The sequence below is a fragment of the Ahaetulla prasina genome, chromosome 14 (genome assembly GCF_028640845.1).
Source record: "Ahaetulla prasina isolate Xishuangbanna chromosome 14, ASM2864084v1, whole genome shotgun sequence".
NCBI lineage: Eukaryota > Metazoa > Chordata > Lepidosauria > Squamata > Colubridae > Ahaetulla > Ahaetulla prasina.
In genome coordinates this window covers 16,535,165-16,560,611 of record NC_080552.1, presented here as the reverse complement: position 1 = coordinate 16,560,611, position 25,447 = coordinate 16,535,165, and the positions used below count along the sequence as shown (strand labels likewise).

The window sequence follows — 25,447 nt, the reverse complement described above, 5'->3', positions numbered from 1 at the left end:
GAATCTCCATAGACAGATATCGCATTTCTTGTGGTTTTCCCAACCCCTTCCCGTCCACGCCTATTATTAATCCACGACGGGATTTCATTGTTGCGCAAATCGCCTTTTGCCGGTTGCCTAAGCTGTCAAAAAGCCACTCCAGGAATCAAAACACAGGTCCGCCTCCCGATTGGTCGAGCGGACGCAAGGCCGGCGACCCAATCCCACGCACGTCCCGGGATCGGAAATCCGCCTCTTTCCCCGCCCTCCGCCGCCGCCTTCTCACGCGATTGGCTGAGGCGGGCGGCGCGCGCGGGCCGCGATTGGCCGGTGGGACGGATTGTGTTGTCACGGCGAAAGGGAGAACGGGGAGCCGCCGCCGCTGGTGGCGCTGCTGAGGCGGCCTCGGCGGCGCTCGCCGCCCCTCAGCTTTGGCTCCTCCTGAGGCGCGGCGGCCGCCGCCATGTTTTGCTACTCTGAGGGGCTGCTGGTGGCCTTCTCGACGGTGGTGCTGGCGACGCTGGTGCTGAGCCGGAGCGCCGCGCTGGCTTGCGCTCTGTCGGGCGGCTTCTACCTGGCGCTGCGGCTCTTCAGCCTGGAGCCCGTCGCCGCGCAGCGCGCCCAGCTGGTGGTGCAGCCCCGCGGGAACCCCGCCCGCATCGCCCACCGTGGCGGCGGCCACGACGCGCCCGAGAACACGCTGGCCGCCATCCGGCAGGTCGGCGCCGGTTGTGTGTCCTCTTGTGTGTGGATGTAGCGTTGGTTGCGTGTAAAGAGCACGGTTGAGGGGGACGATGAGGGGTGTTACGTTTTGTGTGTCTGATACACAGTCGAGTGAGTAGTGTAGTGTAGTATTGGTTGGGCGGGCGAAGCACTGGGTGGGTGTTTGTGTGCACAATAGGCATAGTATATATGGGGGCTGCCAACATCTGGATGGCAGCAAACAGATATGCCTTGTTGACAACTGGTTCTTGTCAGGATGAAAATTAATAGATCTCTATCTATCTATCATCAGTCGCTCTCGCTCGCTCTCCATCTGTCATCTATCTATATATCATCTATCACCCATCAATTATCTGTCTGTCTAGCTATCATCGGTCTCTCTCTCTCCAACTGTCATCTATATATCATCTATCACCCATCAATTATCTGTCTGTCTAGCTATCATCAGTCTCTCTCTCTCCAACTGTCATCTATATATCATCTATCACCCATCAATTATCTGTCTGTCTAGCTATCATCAGTCTCTCTCTCTCCAACTGTCATCTATATATCATCTATCACCCATCAATTATCTGTCTGTCTAGCTATCATCAGTCTCTCTCCAACTGTCATCTATATATCATCTATCACCCATCAATTATCTGTCTGTCTAGCTATCATCAGTCTCTCTCTCCAACTTCATCTATATATCATCTATCACCCATCAATTATCTGTCTGTCTAGCTATCATCAGTCTCTCTCTCTGTCATCTATATATCATCTATCACCCATCAATTATCTGTCTGTCTAGCTATCAACAGTCTGTCTCTCTCCATCTGTCATCTATATATCATCTATCACCCATCAATTATCTGTCCATCATCTACCTACCTACCTACTACCTAATCAATGAATAGATACACAGAGAGAGAGAGAGAGAGAGAGAGAATGCATGCCAAATAAAAAAACACTGGTCATTCATAGGACTGGAATGGGAATTGGAATGGAATAGAATTTTATTGGCCAAGTATGATTGGACACACAAGGAATTTATCTTTGGTGCATATGCTCTCAATGTACATAAAAAGAAAAGATACGTTGGTCAAGAATCATAAGGTACAATGATACTCATAGGCTACAAATAAGCAATCAAATCATATTAGGAAATAGTCAATATAAATCATAAGGATACCAGCAACAAAGTTACAATCATAAGTCAGCAAGCGGGCGGGCGGGCGGGCCAGCCTGTCAACGATATGTGTGGGTGTGTTATATATTTACATGTGGTTGTATATTTAATCTGTATTGCAGTATTTGTGTGTTAGACATACGTCGAATGTAAAACATCTGGATGTTAGCCAGTAGATATACCTTCTTGACAGCAAGTGCTTCTCCAGAGCACAGTACTATATTATATATACAGATAGTCCTTGACTTACGACAATTGAGCCCAAAATTTATGTTGCTAAGTGAGAAATCTGTTATGTGACTTTTGCTCCATTTGTTAAGTGAATCACTGCAGTTGTTAAATTAGTAACATGGTTGTTAAGTGACTCTACCTTCCCTACTGTCTTTGCTTATCTGAAGAGGGTTAAAGGGGACCAAATGACCCTGAGATGCTGCAACCGTTATAAATATGAATCAGTTGCCAAGCATCCAAATCTAAATCACGTAACCATGGGCATGCTGCAATGGTTGCAAGTGTGAAAAATGGTCATAAATTACTTTTTTCAGTGCCGTTGTAACTTCAGTCACTAAACAAACTGTTATAAGTCAAGGACTACCTGTCTTACAGTACAATGTATATATACAGTGTACAACTACACACACATACAGTTTAGTATTAGTACTGTGTCTATATTTTATATTTATTGCATGTGTTTGTGTGTGTGTGTATGTATATACAGTATATATATATAATTTCACACTTATTGTAGATACTCAACTACAGAAATCCTACTGATTTTGTTATGTATAAATCACACTTCTGATTTAACTTTAGAGGGATTCAAGTAGTGCAACAGCATGGAGTTTAGAAAGTTATTTAATTTACAATATTTGCTTCTCATTCCTGAAGGATTTGAGGGGCTAGTGGTCAGAAAGATGAGATGGTCCTCCCACTGTTACATTTATTGAATAAGATGAATCTTAGGGATGAAGAGGCCTTGATGAATTGAAAACCATTAGACGCACCTGATTGCAATTAAGTGTGTGGTAAACAAAGAAAAAGCTAGTTTTGTTTGGTTTGCAAACAGGAGGTATTAAAACCTCAAAGAACCTCCTAAACCAGCGGTTCTCAACCTGTGGGTCGGGACCCCGTTGGGGGTCAAATGACAATTTGCCAGGGGTCGCCTAAGACCATCGGAAATATGGGAAGTATACTTGCGAGTTGCAAGCCAGCTGCAGGCTCTTCAAATCGCTAGCCGAATTCGGCTTCAGGCGCGATGAATTAAAAAAGAGAGAAATCTTTGCTCTGATGTCTCCCTCTCAAGCCAGCTGCAATCACTCCCAATCGCTAGCCTAATCTGGCTTCAGGCGCCATAAACTTAATAGGGGAGGAGTCTCTGCTTTAATGCCTCCGTCCTCAAGGCAATCGCAAGCAGTTCAGATCGCTAGCCAATACAGCTTCAGGCGCGATAAATTCAAAACGAAAATAATTTTATGGTTGGGGTCGCCACATCGTGGGGAATTGTATTAAAGGGGTCGCAGCACTATAAAGGCTGAGAACCACTGTCCTAAACAGAAGCAGCAAATTAGAATGGGAGATCACCTGCAAATATTGGTGAATCATTAAGATAATTATATGAACTGTCTGTTTCCCAAGATAATGTACAGGAGACTTATCAGAAGGGAATTTATGACAGAAGCTGTTTATATTGTTTCTTTTCCTAATGGCTGGTAGAAACCAGATTCTAAGACTTTTTGAGTAGCCTTTGCTGATTTCTGAATGCGAACTCTGCCTTCTTTTGCATTGTTTATTGTATCACTTAATTGCCTGATACGTATAAGGTGTCCCATTCTTTCCTTGTGCTTGCAAAACATGGCTGTTCCAGTCAGTGCTATTTTAGAGTAACCCATGCTGTGGCAGCCCCTGGTCACCAATGTTCTGTCAGATGAAAAACAACTATTTTGACAATCTCTAAGCGGCTACAAAGGAGACCTCCAACCCATCCGAGCAATGTCAAGGATGAAACCAGGAAAAATCTGCCTATCTTTCATCACTGAGCTTTCCCTTTGAAATTTGGGGTTGCAACTTTGATATTCAAAGGATGAAATACTCTAGCTTGAACATTTGTTTTTAGTTGTCCCTGTTGAAATAACATGGATTTGTCAGTAGCCATTTTGCTTAGGCTTCATTGCTTGAGTCTTTGTTTCTCAACTCCAGCAAGTTTAAGATACACGGACGTAAGTTGTCACAAGGCAAAGTTATCCAAATACACTGAATTAAAAGCACATCTTGTCATATTCTCTTCTGAAAATGTGGACTTTGTTTCTTAAGGCAGCTGAGAATGGAGCCACAGGAGTGGAACTGGACCTTGAATTCACAGCAGACGGAGTTCCTATCCTGATGCACGACGAAACAGTGGACAGGACCACTGATGGCTCTGGTAGTTTACGTGAATTGACATTTGCTGATATTCGACAATTTAATCCAGCTGCTAAACATAGATTATGGTAAGGGAACAACCCTGTTGTTCACTCCCTGAGTCGGGCCCAATTTTATGACCTTATTTGCCACGGTTCTTAAGCGAGTCACACACAGTCCTTAAGGAGACCCAGCTTCCCCTGTTGAATTGGGGAGGTCACAAATTGCAATCACATGATCCCAGAATGCTCCAACCATCGTAAATACATGCTGATTGGCAGGCACCCAAATTTTGATCAAGTGATCATGGGATGCTAGGACAGTTGTAAGTGTGAGGATTGGTTCTAAGTCTCTTTTTTCACTGACATTATGATTTCAAACAGTCACTAAACAAACGGTTGTAAGTCGAGGGCTACCTGTGCATGTACTTTTTATGGATTGCAACTTGCCAATAGTCATGCCTTCTGGTGTTTAAATGGCTAAATTGTTCAAGGATCTTTAAACAACTTTCGAGAGTTTGTTTTCCTTTTCTACTGGAATATATCCTGGGAGCTTTAGTGATAGTACAGTACGAATGGGGGAATATTTCCTTTTTTTTTTAATTGGATACGTTTCTGTTGAAATGTACACCTTTCAAGTATGGTTATTTTTTTTCCTCCAGGAGGGATTATCATGGGGAAAAAATACCAACCCTAAAAGAAGCTGTTTTGGAAAGTTTGCATCATGACCTCATCATCTACTTTGATGTCAAGGGACATGCAGATAAGGTACCCTTTTAACTGCTTTTCCTTTCCTGTGGAGCGCTTTTCATTTGACAAAATGTTCTGACGATAACATGCTGAAACAGACAAGCTGATTTTTTTAATACTATTTTTTTATTCATGGCACTAAAGTAATGACTAGATAAAGGTTTTCTCAGAAATGCTGTTTCTCTAATTCAGAGAGAAAATCCATAGTTAAGGAAGGGGCAGAGAACTGGTAGACTTTGTTTTTTTAAAGGCATTTATTAACAGCAAAAAAAAAAATTCTGATAATATAAATTGCATGAAGATACTAATCTTTATGTAGAGTTACTCTCCCCTAGCACCAGTAAATAGAGGCTGTGCCTTTGATAAGGCTCTTTGTCAGCCCTGTTATTTGAACAAAAAACAAACAAACACGAGTGAGGTTGGAAGATTCTTCATTGACCCTAGGGCTGAATTCTGAGTCTTTCCCTGGATCCGTGTCCTTTCAATTAAACTAAATTGCTGTATTGGAAAGTAACTTTTCCATGTACATTACTACATTCGGCTCCATTCACCTGCCTTGGTGTGTATTCTTTTTTCCAAAACACAAATTATTTTGCACTCTCCGCATGCCACTTTAATCAGTAACATCTGCTACACAAGAATTCCCTCCAATAGCTGAAATGTACAAAAAAAAAAAAATCCTGTCTTTGTCCAATGCTATTTTTTTTAACATGCCATTTTCTTTTTACTGGCAGGCGGTTGCAGCCTTGACACAACTCTACCTAGAATATCCACGGCTGTACAACACCAGTGTGGTTTGCTCGTTTATGCCAGATGTTGTCTATAAGGTGAAGATTTCAAAGCATTATTAATATCTCATAATTTGGTGACACGATGACAGGAAGTTTTTGAGTAGGCTTGGTGTTATACAAGGTGCACAAAATGTTATCTCATGAACAGGGAAGCGTATGCTGCCTATTTTTTTAGAGCAGGGGTCCCCAAACTTGGGAGTTTTCAGACTTGTGGACTTTAACTCCCGGAATTCTGGGAGTTGAAGTCCACAACTTTTAAAGCTGCCAAGTTTGAAGACCTCTGTTTTAGAGTCTTCATAGTCTAGTATATTTTAATATACTTGATAAACTGTGGGCCTTCCATATATTGGAAAGTCAGTGTAAGAAGAATTCATTGGCTTAAGCTTAAGGGTTGATCAGATTGTTGTTTTGCATTGGCTGAAGGGTGGAGAAATGTATTTGTCTCGGTGCTTTTTAATGCTTATGTGTTCAGTTTATAACACCAATGCCCTGCTTCATCTCTCTGAGGAAAGAGTGAGTAATAGAGTTACTGTATGCAATCATCCTCTTTTAATGACCCCGTAATCCCTTGCGGGGTGGAGTCTGGGCAACTGCATGGAGCTGAGTAGTTACTGGCTGGATGCCTTTCCTGTCGCCAATATGAAGTTTTATTCAGCAGACATATATTCTCATTGTGCCGAGAGAGAGAGAGAAATATCTGCCTCTACCTAGGATCGAACTCACAGCCTCCTGATTGTGAGGCAAGAGCTCCACCTCTAGGCCACCGCAGTATGCAATAGGTGGGATATTTGTGTTTTAAAGTGTGTATGCATTGACTGAACTGCTCGTCTTCAGATGTCCTATCAAAGGCTGAAGCATTTCTGAACGAGATCTGTTCAATTTGGAAGCAGATGTTCACGGGGAAAAAACACTGGGATATCAAAGTTTTGGACTGTAATGCAAAGCAAGGTTAATCTTCCTACAACCCATGATTTGCAGTTTGATTCTCATGACCTCCCAAAATGCCAGAATTGTAGGCATCGTTAAACCTATTGTATTATAACCTCATTAACCTATTGGGATGCATGCATTTAGCTTTGTGTGATTTGGTCTTTTAGATGAAACAAGCTGACAGAAATGTCATAACAGCTCTGACCCACCGACCCTGGAGCTTCAGTCACTTTGGGGACGGGAAGCCTCGCTTTACAGTTTTGTGGAAACACTATTTATCTATGGCCCTCGATGTTATCATGGACTGGAGCATGCACAACTTCCTATGGCATTTATGTGGCGTTTCTGTTTTCCTGATGCAGAAAAATTACGTTTCACAGTAAGTTGAACAGCGTTCTTGAGTTTCACCAGTCTGTGGCTGCTAGATTTCTTTGACGGGGATTGCATGGAGTAAAGCTGGTGTCGCATTTAAAAAACAATGAGGAACAAAGGGATCCGTAGAGAGCTTTCTCTGGACGAATCCCAAATTTAAATGGCTTTTAATCCTGAGGAACATTGGATCTACAATGAGCTTTTTCTGGATGAATCCCAAATTTAAATGGTTATAGTTGCCTTTTGAGGTTTTTAACGGAGGAAAGAACTGTTTCAGAGCAGTAAAGAGGCTATAGAAACATTTTTAAAATTAGCCAGAATGCAACTACTTGTCCCCCTCATTATTTTTGCCTTCTTTCTTTTAGGGACTATGTAAATCGTTGGTCCTCTAAAGGGGTGCATGTTGTCGCCTGGACCGTCAACACACTTGCCGAAAAAATGTATTACGAAAATGTTCTCCAGACCACCTATATAACCGACAGCTTACTAGAGGATTGCGACCCTCACTACTAGCTTGATCTTCAACTGCCAATTGGCTTCCTTAGTCAAACTGGAGTTCAGTGGGACTTTATGATTTTATTTCACGAAGGCTGCATCTCTTCCCTCAGGGGAAGGAAAACAATTACATTTCAGGTTGTACCAAACTCCTTCCTTTTTTTGCTGGGATTGAAATTTCTCACGACTATCACTTTTCCTCCAAGAAAGACTCAGCATTTTTAGTCAAATAGATACGTGCAGCTTAAACAGGAAAAAAAACCCACCCCGATATGCTACAAGGTAGGCAGAATTAAGAGGGTTGGGAAATGAACTTTTTGGAAAACTCACGAATGCTCCATTTCCCCCCTGGACCTTCCCTGGCCTCTGCTGCACCAGCAGTGGTTGGGCAGTTTCCCAGAAGTAAATCCTCTAAATCAGAAATGGTTTCAAGGTGTTCGGATGGGGGTGGGGCTCCTTGCCCCAAAACAACTCTGTTTTGTCCAGGACACCATTCAGAAAAATGGCCAGTTACCCCAGTCAGTATTGTCTGGAGAGAGAATGGAACATTTTTTTTTTCAATGTACTATTCCTAAATCTGAGTTTTGCACATTCCTGGTGCGAGGCATATGGTAATGGCTGATTTATACTTGATCAAAACAGATCTACCAGCTGCACTGAAAAAAACCTCTTGCTGTTTAGTCTTCACAGATCACTGGCATGACTTGAAACATTTGACGGAATTTAAGAAAGAACACAGGTCGTCTATATTCCATGACCATTCATTCAGCAAATGTTCCAAGTTATGGCAGCGTTGAACAGTGATTACAACCGAACCTCGAAGGCTCCGGCCATCAAAGCGTTCCCACAGTCCCACAAATGCCATCTGGGCAGTTGGCAACCACTGTGCACTTACAACCAGTTGCAGCATGATTCACATGATTACCTTTGCAGTCTTCTCTGCCAGCTTCCCCAGGAAGCCAGTGGGGAAACCAGCAGAGATGCTTGCAAGTTACTGAGGTCAGTCTCCCATGCCTATGCGCCCTCCGTGCCCCCTTGGGCTGCGTCAACCATTGGTTCACCTTCCCCAACTGGCACCATGCCTCATCCGCACCCCTTCACATCCTCACCTCACCAACTCACCTACCCTTCCTGACCCATGCCACGCTTCTCAAGCACCTCATCGCACCCTCCTCACGCCATCAAGACACTCCCCCCCCCACATGCCTTCTTTCTCCTTCCCAGCAGCAGCCATTTATTCATCTGGGCCTTGCAACTTCCTGCCAGCTTCCCCACTGACTTTGGTTGTGGGGAACCAACAGGAAGTTGCCTTGCCCAGTGACCCTGGGATTCAGTTAACAACGGCAATCAGGAGTGCAGGGACTCCCATTGCTAAGCGATGCGGTGGCACCTTACAGCTGCATCACTTAGCAACAGAAATTCTGGCCCCAACCGCTGTCGTAAGTTAAGGACTACCTGTAGTGAGTACGGGGAGAATACTTCCAACTATGTCTAGTGTGCAAGTATTTTCTCTCTCCTGCCCATAAATTCAATGGGCAGTTTTGATAACACAGTTAATCTCTTTATCAATAGGTGGCAAGGCAATGTGCAATATATTTTGTGATTGGGCATTTAATGAAAGCTAGGAGTGGGGGAGCTTTTCACAGCTGCCAGGGCTAAGATGATAAAAGTGAGGTGCATTTATTGCAGCTTTTGTTGAAGCTTGCATTTCTAACTTGAAAGAAATGTTTACATTGCATCTGTTCACAGAAACTTGAAACAGTTCTCTGGACTGCGGTTTTCTTCAGCCAGGTCTTTTCAGAATTGGGATTTGCCCAAAATCGAAAGAACGACAATTATTTGTAAGGATTGTTTCCATCAGGATTGACAGTGTCAGCTCGTAAAACATCACTTGTGTTAAAAGATTACAGCAATAAAGGTTTTTTAAAACAACGTTTTGGATAACTGCTGTAATGGAAACCGCTACTAGAAAAAAAGGGAAAACCAGGGATAAATTATCTCAGGTATTCAGGTTATGTAATCATCTGAAAATGTGACAATAAAATGCACTTGGGCAAAAACTGCTGCCCTAAATTTTTACGGTCAAGCACAAAGCTTAAAAGCACAAGCACAAGCATAAAATTCTTGATATTTCTTACAAAATTTCTTAAGCGATCTCCCACTAGGATAATTTGGATGAAGCACTTAGCAACTGCCATTCATTTTGTTCTCAAATAAAAGGTTATTTATCAATAAATAAATAAATTACGGGCCGTAATAGCTCAGGCTGTTAGAAGCCTGTTATTAAAACACAGCTGCCTGCAATTACTGCAGGTTCTAGTCCCACCAGGCCCGAGGTTGACTCAGCCTTCCATCCTTTATAAGGTAGGTAAAATGAGGACCCAGATTGTTGGGGGGGCAATAAGTTGACTTTGTAAATATACAAATAGAATGAGACTATTGCTTTACACACTGTAAGCCGCCCTGAGTCTTCGGAGAAGGGCGGGATATAAATGTAAACAAAACAAAAAAATTGATTTAAAGTGCAGCTGCTATTCCAGGTAAAATATTGTGGTTATAATATTCCAATATTCAGTTCTCCCCCTACATCATAACCACTGTTTAAACTGAAATGAGCTGTAAATCTGTTTCTGCCTTTTTTTCACCATGCTGCTATACATGGGGTTTTGTTTTTTTTTAAAAATTCCTTTATTCTCTGTACTGTACAAATCTCTATAATTTCTGTAAAATAAAAATCCTGTCAAAGAAATAAATGTGGAGAGAAAATCATGATGTTTAAGGAATTATTCCTGGTGGTTATATTACCCTAACAGATTTCCATGATAAAATTAATTAATGTAGCCTATACATTATAGGTTTTGGTGACATCTGGAGATTTGTGTCATAAGGAATACTTTGGTGCCTTCATTTCTGAAGTCATAATAAAGTAAAACCTCATCAAATATAAAAGTGCCCAGTAATTTTATTAAAAATTTCTCATTTTTATAAGAGTTCTGTCGGTTCCTACAAATACCTTATTTGTGCAAATAGCAAAATTCTAGATAAAAAGTGCTTGGTGGGACGTGTGTATTACTTCATTCTTCACTTCCACTTCAAACTTTCTTCATCTTCCATTTCCCATTCAGCCTCTTGTCTGGCTCTCAAAGCCAAAACCAGGGCGTCAGATACTCCAGCACTCCGTGTTATTTCGCCAGCCTCTGTTACAAGCAAAAGGAAGAAAATTGGTGTAATGTGGTTCAGAATAACAGAATTGGAAGGGACCTTGGAGGTCTTCTAGTCCAACCCCTTGCTCAGGCAGGAGACCCTAAGCCATTTCAGACTTTCAAAATTTATCCAATCTCTTCTTAAAAACCTCCAGTGATAAGAGCACCCACAACTTCTGGAAGCAAGCTGTTCTGCTGGTTAATTGTTCTCAATGTCAGGAAATTTCTCCTTAGTTCTAGGTTGCTTCTCTCCTTGATTAGTTTCCATCCGTTGCTTCTTGTCTTCTCTTCTGATGCTTTGGAGAGTAGCTTGACCCCCTCACCTTGTGACAGGGTATCCATGTTCTTAATAATCCCTTTAGGATTTCTTCTCCCAAAGCACACCAAAATGCCACCCCCATTGGACACCCAGTTCTCCTGCCCCAGATGTCCATGCACTTAGGTGGCCACATGGTCAGTGAAATCACCCTGGTTTCTAAAGGGTTGTTTCTTTTTTTTTTACACATCTAGATGTGGGGAAGCCAGGATCTATCACCAAAGTTTGATTTTTGCCACCAATTTTCAATGGCACAAATTGGAATGCTCGGGGGTTTATCTCAACTCTTTTATAGAAGGCTACACAAGTAGGTTTCTTCCCACAAACCAAGTACCAAGAGAAACTTTGACGACTTGGGGCTTCCCTTCAGCCTCTTTCTACACACCTGATTGTGTCACTTCCCCTTCCAGACAAAACTAAAGATGAAGTTGATGAACCTTGTGTCAAGCTTGACTTCCGCTGACTACAGAATTACCTTAACGAAGTTCCTTTCTCCTAACTGTGTTTTGACTTTCTAACCTAGCCTGTGGTCATAACAGCTAGCACTAACCGTAACTTTTTTAACTTTTTTAGATAAGCAGCACCAACTAAGCACCATAATCATGCATGCTTTCGATTTAGCATGTTGGAATTAACTTTTGATGAAAACGATCCCAAGCACCCATTGTATAGCACACTGATATAACTGTTCTACCTAACACTTAGTACTTACCAGGATTAAAGGTGGCCATCGCAGGGTGTCTAGCAAACTGAAAAGGAGACAATCATAAACTTTGATTAGAAATACAGACCACTGTTTTAAACATAAAAGCAGCTGTATTTATCAAACCAAACATCTGGTGTTTATCCCAGTGGTACTCATTAATACTACTGATTTAAATACTGCTAGTAAAACCCCAATGTGTTAATAACATAGTTTTCTGCCCTAGTGGAAATTAGGTTAGCTTTTCGTTACTATCAAATTCATGATGGGGCTTATTATTTTCATTGTACTTCCACGTACACTGAACACTTCCCATGCCACAACCTTCTACCTCGATTAGTTGACTTCCTAATCAGTTAAAAGAATGAGGCTAACAAAAGTGTGCATAGTCACCCAGTATTCCCTGGTATTCCCAGTTGCAATGTATGGCTGTGAAAGTTGAACCATAAGGAATGCTGAGCGCCAAAGAATTGAGGCCTTTGAACTCTAATGCTGGAGAAGACTCCTGTGAGTCCCTTGGACTGCAAGGCGATCCAACCAGTCAGTCCTAGAGGAGATCAACCCTGACTGCTCTTTAGAAGGCCAGATCCTGAAGAGGAAACTCAAATACTTTGGCCACCCAATGAGAAAGAAGGACTCACTGGAGAAGATCCTAATGCTGGGAACGATGGAGGGCAAAAGAAGACGTGGATGGCAGGGAACAAAGTGGCTGGATGGAGTCACTGAAGCAGTCGGCATGAGCTTAAATGGATTCCAGAGGATGGGGCAGACATGACTTCGCAACTTAAAACAATAATGCTCTTCAGGCAACTAAGGCAATAATCACAATTGTTGAAGGTACATTTGAAGGTACAGAGGTTAAAAGCGCTTACATAGGGTAAATGGCAATGCATGGTTTACGCCAAATACCTGACCTTCGGACATTCCGTCGCGAACTGAAGACATATCTTTTTATTCGCGCGGGGTTGGCTTAAATTGAATTTTATTAAATTTTAAATTCTTATTAACTAATTTTAAATGGGGTTTTTAGTTCATTGTATACTTTTCAGGCCAATTTTAAAATAAGTTTTTTAATTGCATTTTAAATTGTATATTGTACTATCTGTTTTATTTTGCCTGTACACCGCCCTGAGTCCTTCGGGAGAAGGGCGGTATAAAAATCAAATAAATAAATAATAAAATAAATAAATAAAGACACAATTTCACCCCCCAAAAAATCCCCCAAACTTTCTGGGTTTTGCTATCCTGAAAAAGGAAGGAGAGCAGAAGAATTCTAGATCCTCAAAGGTCCCTGTCCTGTAAACCTCATTTCTCCTTGTGTTCCTTCTCTGGCCCGCTGCCTTCCTCAGTCTTGCTCTTTAGGTGTGTTGGTAGCATGGCCATTGGGTGAAAATTATGGACGTTGTGGTCCAACCCATCTAGAAAGTATCAAACTGAAGAAAGCTGGGCCAAGAACTATCAAAAGCCCAGTGTTGGGAAGAAATGAAGTTTCCATATGGTGGAGAGACACTGCTAAGGACATCTATGGTTCAACCATCTTCAGAGAGGTATCCTGCAGATTATCATTTCCATCTTCTCCAAACCTCAAATGTAATGTAACCCGGATGTGTCAAACAATATGGCCAAGGTTGATGAAGTATAACGGGAGGTGAAGTCCAATCTATCTACAGGAAGAGTTGGCGACTGCAATTTGAATGCTTTTATGTAAAGGAAAGAGCTCTGAAGTTTGTTCACACCATACCCTCAACTGCACCTGCTATTACCTCAGTAGAAGACTCTCTATCTTCGGTCCATAAAAAGGGCTCCACGCAGCTGGGCAGCAAAACAGAGTTTTGCTCCATGGGCAGCTGGTTCAGAGAAAAGTCCCTCTGGAAGATCAATCAAAATTTGGCTTACTTTCCGCTCTTGACCAACGTTGCTTGTGGCCAATTATATACCCACCCTCAATTTCTCATAAGAAATCTATTGTGGTCATACAATCTTCGCCAAGGTCACCCAAAGCATGCTACAAGCTCTCTTTCGCAGGCCTGAGACCTTATTTTAGCAAAACGATTCAGAGAGACAAACTTGGCATCAGAAAGAACCAATTGCAGTCCCATTTCCAAGCTGTGTTTCCAGATAGTCTAACAACAGCATGCTGACGTTAACAGTAGTATTTTGTTTGCCTCAACCAGCATATGCAATGGATAAACCTGGTCTTCAAAAGGTTAAATCTGTAAAACTAACCTCCGGCTTCCTTCTCAAAGAGGGCAACTTAGGAGCTTGAAGCGCACGTAATTTCTTCAGTAGAAACATTTTGTCCTTGCCTGCCTATAAAAATCAAGAAACACTCAAATAAGAAGGGATGGTGAGTTAGATGAATTAATTTGGTATTTTACTTTAGAAAGTTAGCAGCAAAAGTCAAAGGCTTTTCTTGAAAACTAGCCCTTCCTTTCTTTACTAATTAAATACATTTCTACTACGCCGCAGTCAAAAAAATACTCTTGGTGGCTTACATTAGACTCCTAAGCTTCCACAATATAGTCTGAAATTCAAATAAAACTTCATCAATAACCATAAAAACCACCGTACCTCAAAACAAGAAATGTGATAAGAAAAAATAAAATTACAGATACATGACAATCCATTCTACATAGCAAATACATACATATCTTAGAGCAAGATGTTAGAAAGCCTTCCAACCCAAAATTAAACTTTCCTGAGTTTAGTTTTAGTTTTAGTTTTCTTTAATTCCTTTAGTTTCGAGCCATGGTGGCGCAGTGGTTAAAATGCAGTATTGGCAGGCTAATTCTGCCAACTGCCAGCAATTCGATTCTCACTGGCTCTAGGCTGTCTCAAGCCTTCCATCCTTCCGAGGTCGGTAAAACGAGGATCCATTTCACCGGTCGCATTTCACCCCTAAATAAATCTTTATACCCATTTGAACTGCCTGGAATTTCCCTGGTGTTTGACACTGTCCTCCTGTAATTTAAGCTAGTTTGACTAGATCCCACCATCTAGAGTGATAGGATTACTCTGAGAAAATACTCACATTAGCAATTTGCTCTTGTAGCAGTTTAACCATTGTTTTTCGTCCATTGATGATTTGCAAGAAAAAGTATATGAACATCCTAAAACAGAATCAGAAATGTAGAATTATTGTTGGCCAATAAATTGTGTTCCATATTCTTATTCAGTGTTGATTTTTTTTTTAAAACGAGCATTTCTCAGCCAAGATCCCAAACTATGCTACCAGACAGAATAAAGCGATAAAGTAGAATATTTGTAGCTTACGGTTGAAATGAGGAGTCCTTATTGCTCTCTGAACTTGGTTGTTTCCTTGCCGACATTTCATTACCCAAACTAGGTAACGACTTCTCCTTTTAGCCCTGAGCTACAGATATTCTCCTTTATTGGTAACCATATGGGAATCAAAGATTTTAGAAAGCACACAAATGGGAGAAACGTGCTTGTATATACAGTTCCATCAAGGAACAATTTTTCTTCCACTGATGTTATTAACTACTTGGATAATGAAATATCTGCAAGAAAAGAACCAACGGGGCATCAATGACTAAAAGGTAAAAGTTCCCCTCGCACATACGTGCTAGTCGTTCCCAGCCCTAGGGGGTCATGCTCATCTCCATTTCAAAGCCAAAGAGCCAGCGCTGTCCAAAGACGTCTCCATGGTCATGTGGCCGGCATGACTCAATGCCAAAGGCCCACCGAACGCTGTTAGCTTTCCACCAAAGGTGGTCCCTAGTTTTCTACTTGCATTTTTTAACATGCTTTCGAACTGCTAGGTTGGCAGAAGCTGGGACAAGTAACGGGAGCTCACCCCGTTACGCGGCACTAGGGATTCGATCAACAAGCTCAGCGTCTTACCCACTCACCACTACTCAGACAGAAAAGGCCTTACTAGGTTTTTAGGGCACACAATTTATAGAAGCCCTGCATTATTAAAAGAGTCCCTTTAACTCTTTTAATGGCCTTCCTTCCCCATCCCACCTCTTTTTTTTTCTCTTTTAATGGGAAACTTACAGCACAATGATTGAAAGGATGAAGAAGAAATGGGTGCTCTCGATTAAGTTGCGATAGATCCACACTACCCATCCTGAGCTCGGGGAAGAAGTCAAGTCTGAAATCCAGCCAGAGATAGCTTCAAAGGGAACTCTTAGACCACGGAAAGGGCCACATACTTCTGAAGGCTTCCGTCTTGGGAAACAGAGAAAGAAAGATAAAGGACAGGTTCTTTTTATGCAAAAATAAGTCACTTTAGAAGTTTGTTAAAGGGTTCACTCATAGACGCTGGGCAGCATCAGAGACAGCACTGGGCATCTGCAGGTCCTTAACAAGATCTGCGAATCTTGAGATCTCTTAATCAGTGGAACGACTTGCCTCCAGAAGCTGTGAATGCTCCAACACGGGAAGTTTTTAAGAAGAGATAGGGCAACTGTTTGTCTGAAATAGTCTAGGGCAGTGATGGCTAATCTTTTCCGGATCGAGTGCCCAAAGCGCGTGTGAATGCGGGTGGGTGAACCCGAACCCCCAAAATGCAAGGCACGTGGCCCCCGCGCATGTGCCCCACCCCGCCATGTATTTGCACGTGCGGCTCCCCGCCCGCACTGCACACAGCCCCCCGCGTATGTGCGGCAGAGACCTGAAGACCAGCTTGCCAGCAGGAGGCACGCGCGCATGCACAGCAAAGCCGGACTGGGGCGACAGCTCGTGTATCATCAGAGACGGCGCTGCCTACCTCCTCCGGCACACATTCCATAGTTTCGCCATCATGGGTATAGGGCTTCCTGCCTAATCTGAAGGTTGGACTAGAAGACCTCCAAGGATCGTTCCAATTCTCTTCTTTATTCCCTTCCCTTCCCTTCCCTTCCCTTCCCTTCCCTTCCCTCTTTCTCTTCTCTTCTCTTCTCTTCCCTTCCCTCTTCCTTTCCTTTCCTTCCCTTTCCTCTTCTTTCCTTTCCTTTCCTTCCCTTCCCTCTTCCTTTCCTTCCCTTCCCTCTTCCTTTCCTTTCCTTCCTTCTTCCTTCCTCTTCTCTTCTTCCTTCCTTCCTTCCTTCTCTTCCTTCCTTCCTTCTCTTCCTTCCTCTTCTCTTCTCTTCTCTTCTCTTCTCTTCCTTCCTTCCTCTTCCTTTCCTTTTCTTTCCTTCCTTCCTTCCTCTTCCTTTCCTTTCCTTCCTTCCTTCCTCTTCCTTTCCTTCCCTTCCTCTTCCTTTCCTTCACCTTCCTTCCTCTCCTCCTCCCTTCCTTCCTTCCTTTCCTTCCTTCCTCTTCCTTCCTTCCTTCCTTCATCCCTCTTCCTCTTCCTTCCTTCCTTCCTTCCTTCCTTCCTTCCTTCCTTCCTTCCTTCCTCTCCTCTCCTTCCTTCCTTCCTTCCTCTTCCTTCCTTCCTTCCTTCCTTCCTTCCTTCCTTCCTCTTCCTTCCTTCCTTCCTTCCTTCCTTCCTTCCTTCCTTCTTCCTTCCTTGAAAGGAAGATGAACGGCTCTTTATTGTTATAAGTAGACTAACAAAAATCTTGAAAGTTTAACCAAGTTTTTCTCTGCCGCACGTTATAGTACAGGTAGTCCTCGACTTACAACCATTCGTTTACTGACCATTCAAAGATACAACAGCACTGAAAAAAGTGACTTACGTCCATTTTTCACACTTGGGATCGTGGCAGCATTCCCGTGGTCACGTGATTTCCATTCGAATGCTTGGGGACTGACTCACATTTATGACAGTTACAGGGATCTCCCTTTGCAACCTTCTGACCAGCAGAGTCGATGGGGAAGCCCGGTTCACTTAACAGTCGTGTCCCTAACTTAGCAATGGCAGTGGTTCACTTAACAATTGTGGCAAGAAAGGTCCTAAAAACGGGCAAAGCTCACTGAGCAACAGAAATTTTGAGCTCAGTTGTGGTCGTAAGTCGAGGACTATCCATAAACAAAAACAAAATGGGGTTATTTTGAGTTTCTTTCTCACACTTTCCCTTCTCAGGACCCGATAATCTTTTTTTTCTGAAAATCCGTCCCGCCTTTAATGGTTTGCTCATTCCTCCCCCATTCCCAAAGCCAGGCCTTCATTCTTTCATAGTGAACCAGAGCTGGGTTTCAGCAGGTTCTGATTAGTTCTGGAGAACTGATAGCGAAAATTCTGAGTAGTTCGGAGAACCGGTAAATCCCACCTCTGGCTGGCCCCGCCCCCATCTATTCTCTGCCTCCAAAGTCCCAGCTGATTGGGAGGAAATGGGGATTTTGCAGTATCCTTTCCCTGCCACGCCCACCAAGCCACGCCCACAGAACCGGTAGTAAAAAAAAATTGAATCCCACCACTGCCGTGAACCAACGGATCCAGGGGAAGCCAATAAACCAATGACCAGCTGCATCTTGCCCAAGAGGTCTCCAAAAACCTGGGCTGAAATGTCAGATAAGACCCTGAAGCTACATGAACAGGGGTGGACCCAAAGAGCTTCTGACCTCCAGACAGTGACGGCCACAACCGAGAGGACTCCGGTGAAAGATGGGAAAAAGAGCAGGAAGACAAAAATGGTGTTCATCTGGGACCCTCGCCAAGCTTTTCGGGGAGGCTGGCAGTTCTGCAGCAGGCTGATCTGGAGGAACAAGGCAGAGTCAACAGCGTGACTCACCCAGACTCATACTGCACCTCTCTATGGTTTGTCATTTGCACAGTGGCAGATAGAACAGTGCCCCAGAGAGTTAACGTCATTGCCCAGAGGATCAATGGTTGCCCTCTTCCCTCCTTGGAAGAGCTTGATAGCTCCCGCTGCCTTCAGAAAGTTCAAAACATTCTTTAAATTCCATCTCATCCTGGGCATCCTTTTTTTGAACTTTTACCATATGGCAGACAGTACAGGACAATAAAAACAAGGACAAATAGGCTGAAAAACAGCTTCTATCCCAGAGCAGTAACTATTTTGAATTCTACTGTATAGTGCAATATTAATGCAATATCAGGGGTTTTCAATTCAATTGTATAGAATGCGAAGGAAGTGTATTTTTATAGTTAATAATTATTTTAATTTTTGTCATTCACAGTTCATTCTGTTGCTCCTTTCACATCCTTTCATTATGTATTCTATTCGACTATTTCTTCCCAAACGCCATCACTCTGCTAAACAAATAATTCCCTCAACACTGTCAAACTATTTACTAAATCTGCACTACTATTAATCTTCTCATCGTTCCCATCACCCATCTCCTTCCACTTAGGACTGTATGACTATAACTTTGTTGCTTGTAACCTTACGATTTATATTGATATTGATTGTTCCTGATTGCTTATTTGTACCCTATCACTATCATTAAGTGTTGTACTTTATGGTTCTTTTTTTTTTTTAATAAAAAAGTTTTATTTTAACATTCATATCCAATAACATATTTAATGTACCGTACTTTATGATTCTTGATGAAGGTATCTTTTCTTTTATGTACACTGAGAGCGTATGCATCAAAGACAAATTCCTTGTGTGTCCAATCACACTTGGCCAATAAAAAATCCTATCCCATCCCATCCCATCCCATCCCATCCCATCCCATCCCATCCCATCCTCCTATTCTATTTCTTTGATATTAGTGTAATTCTTGTCCTGCAATGAGTTATCCCACAGCGAATTGGCTGTGGAGAGTTGACCAGGGTGAGTTGATTATGGCGACTTGTTATAGCCCCAACTGCACGATTCCTGATCATGCCTCATCCTTGTGCTGTTCCAGAGTGCTAATGATCGTCCCATTGAACAAACGGCAACTGATCTGTGCGTTTATGTACAATCTGTAGCAGCAAAAGGCTTGAAGGAGAACAATGCAATTAAGGCTGGCCAGGTTTTTTTTTAAAAAATCATAAAAAGTAACCTAACCTTTTTCACACAAATTATTATGAAAAACGTTATCATCTGGATGGCAGGAAGCAGAGGGGCGAAGAAGATTCCAATCCTGAAGAGGGGGGAAAAAAAAGATATTTGAGTCAGAATTCAAGGACTGGGATTGTTCAATGTAAGCCAATTTCCCCCCCCCTCCCCTCCCCTCCCTGCCCCACTCACCATGTCAAAGTCTGAGCGTAGATCAAATCCAAAACATTTCGCGCAATGTCGAATTCCGGCACTCCAAGTTTTTTACAGCATTTTGTGCCAATAAGTCTGAAACGGCAGGTTTGTGAATTAGGAAATTTGGCAACATCTTTGAGAACAGATTAGGCAGCAGCTCTGCAGAAAGACATTCTGGATGTGTAACAATTTGTAAGGAATCTTTTCCAGAAGGGAAGTTGTTCTTTTGATCAACTGGAAATTATCAGAAGCAGAAGTCGCCAGGATATAAATAAACTAATCTAGACCCAGGAGTGATCATCTAAGTTAGCAAGTTTCCAACCCCAAATTTTTAATAGCATGACAGTAGCATTTTTTAAAAAAAAATGGGTACAACAAGGTAGACCTTCAGCCAACCTCCCAACTTCCATTTAGGAACTGAAAACAAATTCCTGATTTCTGCATGTGCTTGGAAGAACTCTATTTTTTCCACTCTTAAATGAATGTTCTTTGTTCCTAACAACTAGTTGTAGGTTTGGGGGTTCTGCTGATATAAACTGTGGCCTAGGAGTTTCCAACCTGCTTATTCCTAGCTAGGAATTTCCTCCAGATGTAGAAATACAAGTTGTTGTTGTTAGTTGCAAAGTCATGTCCAACTCATTGTGACCTCATGGACAATGTTCCTCCAGGCCTTCCTGTAACCGACTGCTTCAGGGACTCCATCCAGCCACCTCCTTCTCTGCCGTCCCCTTCTTCTTTTGCCCTCCATCGTTCCCAGCATTAGGCTCTTCTCCAGGAAGTCCTTCCTCCTCATTAAGTGGCCAAAGTAAGAAATACAAGTAGTTTGCAACTTATGACCAGAATTGGGACCTCCATTTCTGTGGTTGTTAAGTGACTGATGCAGTCATTAAGCAAATCCATCTTCCCCTATTGACTGTGCTTGTTGGAAGCCAGCTGGTATGTTCTCAAATGGGGATCACGCGACCCCAGGATACAGCAACTCTTGTAAATATATGCTAGTGGGCAAAAACCCAAATTTTGATCATGTGACTGTGGAGATGCTGTTATGGTTGTACCGTATTTTTCGGAGTATAAGACGCACCTACCTTTTTTGGTGAGGAAAACAAGAAAAAGCAACCTGCCTCTGCCTCCCAGCAATTTTGCCTCGTTGCAGCAAACAGCAAACAGCCTGCTTTACTTTCATTTTCGTTTTCAGCATAGTATGATTAGCACAAGAAAAAAAAAATCTGCCTCCCAGCAATTTACCTCCTTGCAGCAAGTAGCAGAGGCCCGCGCAGCAATAGGCGGTGACAATCCCTGCAGCCTGAAACAGCTGAGAGTCGAGATCCAAGGGACAATCAACTTGTGCTAATTAGGCTATGCTGAATTAGCCTAATTAGGCTGTGCTGAAACGGGCTGTTTCTTCTTGCTGCTTGCTGCAAGGAGGTAAATTGCTGGGAGGCAGATTTTTTTTCTTGTGCTAATCAGGCTGTGCTGAAGCTGAAATGGGCTGTTTCTTCTTGCTGCTTGCTGCAAGGAGGTAAATTGCTGGGAGGCAGAGGCCAAAGGGCGGGGGCCAGTGGGAGGGCGGGGCTACATTCGGTGTCTAAGATGCACCCAAATGTTCATCCCCTTTTAGGGGGGAAAAAGTGCATCTTATACTCTGAAAAATACAGTAAGTGCAAGGACTGGTCGTAAGTCACTTTTAAACGGTGCCCAAGGAATGGTTGTAAGTTGGGGGCTATCAATATGAAAGTTTGAGTTGGATCAAATTACAGACTTAGGCACATACCGTAGTAGAAATTCACCAAAGAATGAACCGAGGAGGCAGCAGACAAAGTCTACTATAAGCAGCCGGTATATATCTTGGCCAATGAAGGTTTCCCAGCACTAATGGGGAGAAACACAGATTAAAAAATAGCCATTCATGTAGCATGTTACAGCCAGATCTAAATCCGTGGACATCAACTCCCAGAATTCTCAGCAGTGGCTGTGCTGGCTGGGAAATTCTGGGTAAAAACATCGATGTGCCTGGAAAATATCAGAAAAGGCTGAGCTGGGCCCTCAAATCTTGTTTACTGTTCTGTGTGAAGCCAGCAGCTATCTTTCAGTAACCATAGTTTGTCGCTTAATGTATTGTACAAAACCAGGCAATGGCAGGCTGACCCTAGGTAGCAAACCATGGCTTAGCACAATCTCTGGATCCAGCTTTTTTTTTTTTTAATTTGAATTTATATCCTGCCCTTCTCCGAAGACTCAGGGCGGCTTACATTGTGTTAAGCAATAGTCTTCATCCATTTGTATATTATATACAAAGTCAACTTTTATTGCCCCCAACAATCTGGGTCCTCATTTTACCTACCTTATAAAGGATGGAAGGCTGAGTCAACCTTGGGCCTGGTGGGACTTGCACTTGCAGTAATTGCAAGCAGCTGTGTTAATAACAGACTGCTTAGTCTGTTGAGCCACCAGAGGCCCTAAGCTTGACTGACAGAAGGCCTTGCATTGCTTTATAAGCAATGTTGCACCAGTACCAAAACACGTTTGGAAAAAAAAACCTACCTCCACTTTCGATAGCGCTACTATGTTGAGCCAGTAATAGCAGAGGATTCCAATGATCGAGATTTTCAGGATGACATTCCTGCAAAGAGGAAGCAACAGCTCTCAGAGTTCAGAAGGGTGGGATGCCCACAATTCAGTGGTGGTATTCAGCCGATTTTATCCGGTTCAGATGAACCGGGAACGGTAGCTGCGGGAGACTCTGCCCACCCGCCCAGACATCATCACGTCCCAATTTTGACGCTCTGCGCGGAGGTTTTGCGAATTTGCGAACTGCCACAATTGTCTCCTCAAAGTCTGTTCTGAACAGCTTGGAGTTGGGGATTTGAAAGCAATTGCCTGTTCGTGGAAAAAGAACGGTTTCCTTCCCTCTCCTGTTATAGGTGGTACAGTGGCCAAGGTGGCGCATTAGGATGGAGAGCACCCAGGTTCTAGTCCCCTGTAAGGCACAGAAACTCCCTGGAGGATGGGGGGGGCAGCGACTCTCTCTCAGGCCAACTCACACCCAAAGAGATGGTTGGCTGGAAAAACGGAGGTGTCAGCCCTGAAGCTGTTCTGGCCGAAGCCATCTTGGTATTGAGCACAGCTCCGGCTCGACACATGACACTACAGGGATCCCAGATCATGAGAGCAGCCCCTAATCAAAGATCCAAAGGGATGACATATCAAGGACCTGTTTGAGGGCTGCAGGGATCTGCGTTTGGCAAGCATGAGAAATGAGTCAGCACACTGGGGGCCAGGATAGAGGGAGATGAGGGCTGAGCGTTAGAAAGAGCTGCTTAAGTTCCGGGTTTTAGCAGATGATGTGGCAGCTGAGGCTGTCAGACGAGGAGGGTGAGAGAGCGGCCAGGCGTCCAATCAATGGAGCAGTTCAGCCATGGGGCGGGGCCTGAGCAGCGCAGGATGTTTAAAAGGGGCTGAGAGGCAGAAGCTCTCAGCGCTGACTTTATACAGAGAAACCTCGACTTTTCCTGAGACCCGGTTTGTAGCAGACCCAATAAAAGAAGTCACTATCGGAAAGAAACCCAAGTTGGCTTGTTTATTCTCACAGGGCTGACACAACTGTGGCTGAGCAAGCTGAGACTTGGAGCCTCAGTGCTGCCACACTGCAACGAGGGATAGGGAGGGGGGATTGCTGGGGTTGTGTACTCAAAATAAAACACTTTCTCTTGGGAACCAAGGACGTTCTCACACCCGGCCGGAGAGAGGAAGAGGGAGATCACCAGACCAGCGGACGCTGCATTGATTGGCGCCATGTGACTGATTGTTTGGGTTTGAGAGGGAAAGCGTTTACTTTTAATTAGGTGAAAACCAAGAGGCCCTTTAGGATTGGTTTTCGCCAAATCTGTGCCAATGTGATATTTCCAATAAAGCTATTCTTTTGAGGAATCCACTTGCCTCGGGGTTTTGGCTTGCCATGGATCTATTCCTTAGAACCCTGACAGGAGGAAGGAATAAGCTAAGCGGCTGGTCATCAGGTGAAGGATTACCTGTACGGTAACTCAGAGTTAGATGGCTTGGTATGGTGTGGTTTTCTCCGAAGGAGGGCAAAAAAATGACCCCTCAATGTACCTGATAATAGCAGTGTAGATCTGGTGCCTGGGATAGGTGAACTTTTCAACCAAGCTGGAGAAGGAGTACAGGAACGGCATCACGTGGTTAAGGAGGCTCACCACGATAGGCAAGATTAGCATGGTGGCTTCGTTTTCCAGCTGTGTATTTTCCTCATTCAGAAATAACTTTGAAAGAGAGTGAAGAGAGAGAGAGATCAAGAGAGAACCTTTTGTTAAGAGCTCAAAGCAGGGGTGGGATTCAAAAATTTAAAATTCAGATTTTTAGCAACTGGTTCTCTGCCCGGTTGCTGGGTGGGAGTGGCCATGGTGGGCGTGGCCTACTCAGCCTCCTGCACTAAGGGGGGTGGGGGAGGTGTTTTCTCCTAACCCAAACTCCCGAGGCTTTAATCAAGCCTCTGGGATGGCGAAAACAGCCTCCCCCGGGCTCTGGAGGCCCTCCAGACCCTCCATTTCCAGACTTCCAGATTTCCAGAACGTAGGAGAACAGCAAAAGGAAAGGGGTAGGAAACCAAAGAATGGCAGCTGACCTCTAAATTGACGAGGGAAAAGAAGTAAATGCCAGCACACGAAGCCACCGCAAAGCCCAACGAGAGAAACCACATGGCCAGATGAATCGAGAGGCGAAGAATCCTTTGCTGCGGGGAAAGCTTCAGAGATTCGGCATGCATTTCAGAAAGGGTCTCCTGCGATGAAAAAGAGACGTTCGATAAGTTAGATGAGCTAGAGGCAGGAATTCAGGTCTGGCTTTGCATTCAATACAGTAGCTGCCCTAAGAACTCTGGTGACACAAAGGGCAGTATCGCATGCTAACTCTATCCACACCCTGGAGTTTGAGTCTGACAGGGTTCAAGGCTGACTCAGACTTCCGTCCTTCCGAGGTGGGTAAAATGAGAACCCAGAATGTTCGGGGATGGGCATTATGCTGATTCTGTAAACCACTTAGACTTATATGAGGGATAACTCATATGAGGGAGGGAGGAAGGAAGAGGGAGTCAAGCTGTTCTCCAAAGCACCTGAGGGTAGAACAAGAAGCAATGGGTGGAAACTGATCAAAGAAAGAAGCAACTTAGAACTAAGGAGCAATTTCCTGACAGTTAGAACAATTAATAAGTGGAACGACTTGCCTGCAGAAGTTGTGAATGCTCCAACACTGGAAATTTTTAAGAAAATGTTGGATAACCATCTGACTGAGATGGTGTAGGGTTTCCTGCCTAAGCAGGGGGTTGGACTAGAAGGCCTCCAAGGTCCCTTCCAACTCTGTTGTTATGTTATATACCGCTTCATGCCACTTTAGAGCACTCTCTAAGTGCTATTGCAATTGCTACTGTTAAAACTTCAAAAGTTCCCCATTGGGAATTAATAAAGGAGAATATTTGTAGCAAGATTGAAATGAAGGGTCCTTGGTGCTCTCTGAGCTTGGTGGTTTTCTTCAGACATTTCATTGCCCACCTAGGTAACGTCATCAGGGATAGA

General features: G+C 43.4%; 2 protein-coding genes across 9 annotated transcripts in view; one reads left to right on the top strand and one right to left on the bottom strand.

Annotated features, from left to right (window-relative positions):
• Positions 1 to 347: 347 nt before the first annotated feature.
• Positions 348 to 10,345, top strand: GDE1 (glycerophosphodiester phosphodiesterase 1). 3 transcript variants are annotated; one of them, XM_058157474.1, is made up of 6 exons: positions 348 to 697; positions 4,181 to 4,356; positions 4,929 to 5,034; positions 5,751 to 5,843; positions 6,905 to 7,116; positions 7,475 to 10,345. In XM_058157474.1, the coding sequence occupies exons 1-6, from the start codon at positions 443 to 445 to the stop codon at positions 7,620 to 7,622; spliced, it is 990 nt and encodes a 329-aa protein (XP_058013457.1). In that variant the 5' UTR covers positions 348 to 442; the 3' UTR covers positions 7,623 to 10,345. The 3 variants fall into 3 exon arrangements, with proteins under 3 accessions (XP_058013457.1, XP_058013459.1, XP_058013458.1); XM_058157476.1 differs by having other exon boundaries at positions 565 to 697; positions 4,185 to 4,356; XM_058157475.1 differs by lacking the exon at positions 348 to 697 and adding an exon at positions 1,950 to 4,086.
• A 202-nt stretch (positions 10,346 to 10,547) lies between these two features.
• The window catches only part of TMC5 (transmembrane channel like 5), a 34,682-nt gene continuing 19,782 nt past the window's right edge, over positions 10,548 to 25,447 (bottom strand). For 5 of the 6 annotated variants that reach the window (XM_058157469.1, XM_058157471.1, XM_058157467.1 and 2 more), the window contains 13 exons: positions 24,502 to 24,657; positions 23,973 to 24,139; positions 22,404 to 22,482; positions 21,634 to 21,731; positions 19,860 to 19,955; positions 19,677 to 19,752; positions 18,280 to 18,413; positions 15,847 to 16,020; positions 14,858 to 14,936; positions 14,053 to 14,136; positions 13,590 to 13,694; positions 11,836 to 11,872; positions 10,548 to 10,801 (listed from right to left, as the gene is read on the bottom strand). In XM_058157469.1, the coding sequence (XP_058013452.1) occupies positions 10,686 to 10,801; positions 11,836 to 11,872; positions 13,590 to 13,694; positions 14,053 to 14,136; positions 14,858 to 14,936; positions 15,847 to 16,020; positions 18,280 to 18,413; positions 19,677 to 19,752; positions 19,860 to 19,955; positions 21,634 to 21,731; positions 22,404 to 22,482; positions 23,973 to 24,139; positions 24,502 to 24,657 (1,401 nt within the window). In that variant the 3' untranslated portion in view covers positions 10,548 to 10,685. The remainder of the gene's footprint in view (positions 10,802 to 11,835; positions 11,873 to 13,589; positions 13,695 to 14,052; positions 14,137 to 14,857; positions 14,937 to 15,846; positions 16,021 to 18,279; positions 18,414 to 19,676; positions 19,753 to 19,859; positions 19,956 to 21,633; positions 21,732 to 22,403; positions 22,483 to 23,972; positions 24,140 to 24,501; positions 24,658 to 25,447) is intronic. The other variant, XM_058157473.1, reaches the window with a different exon arrangement.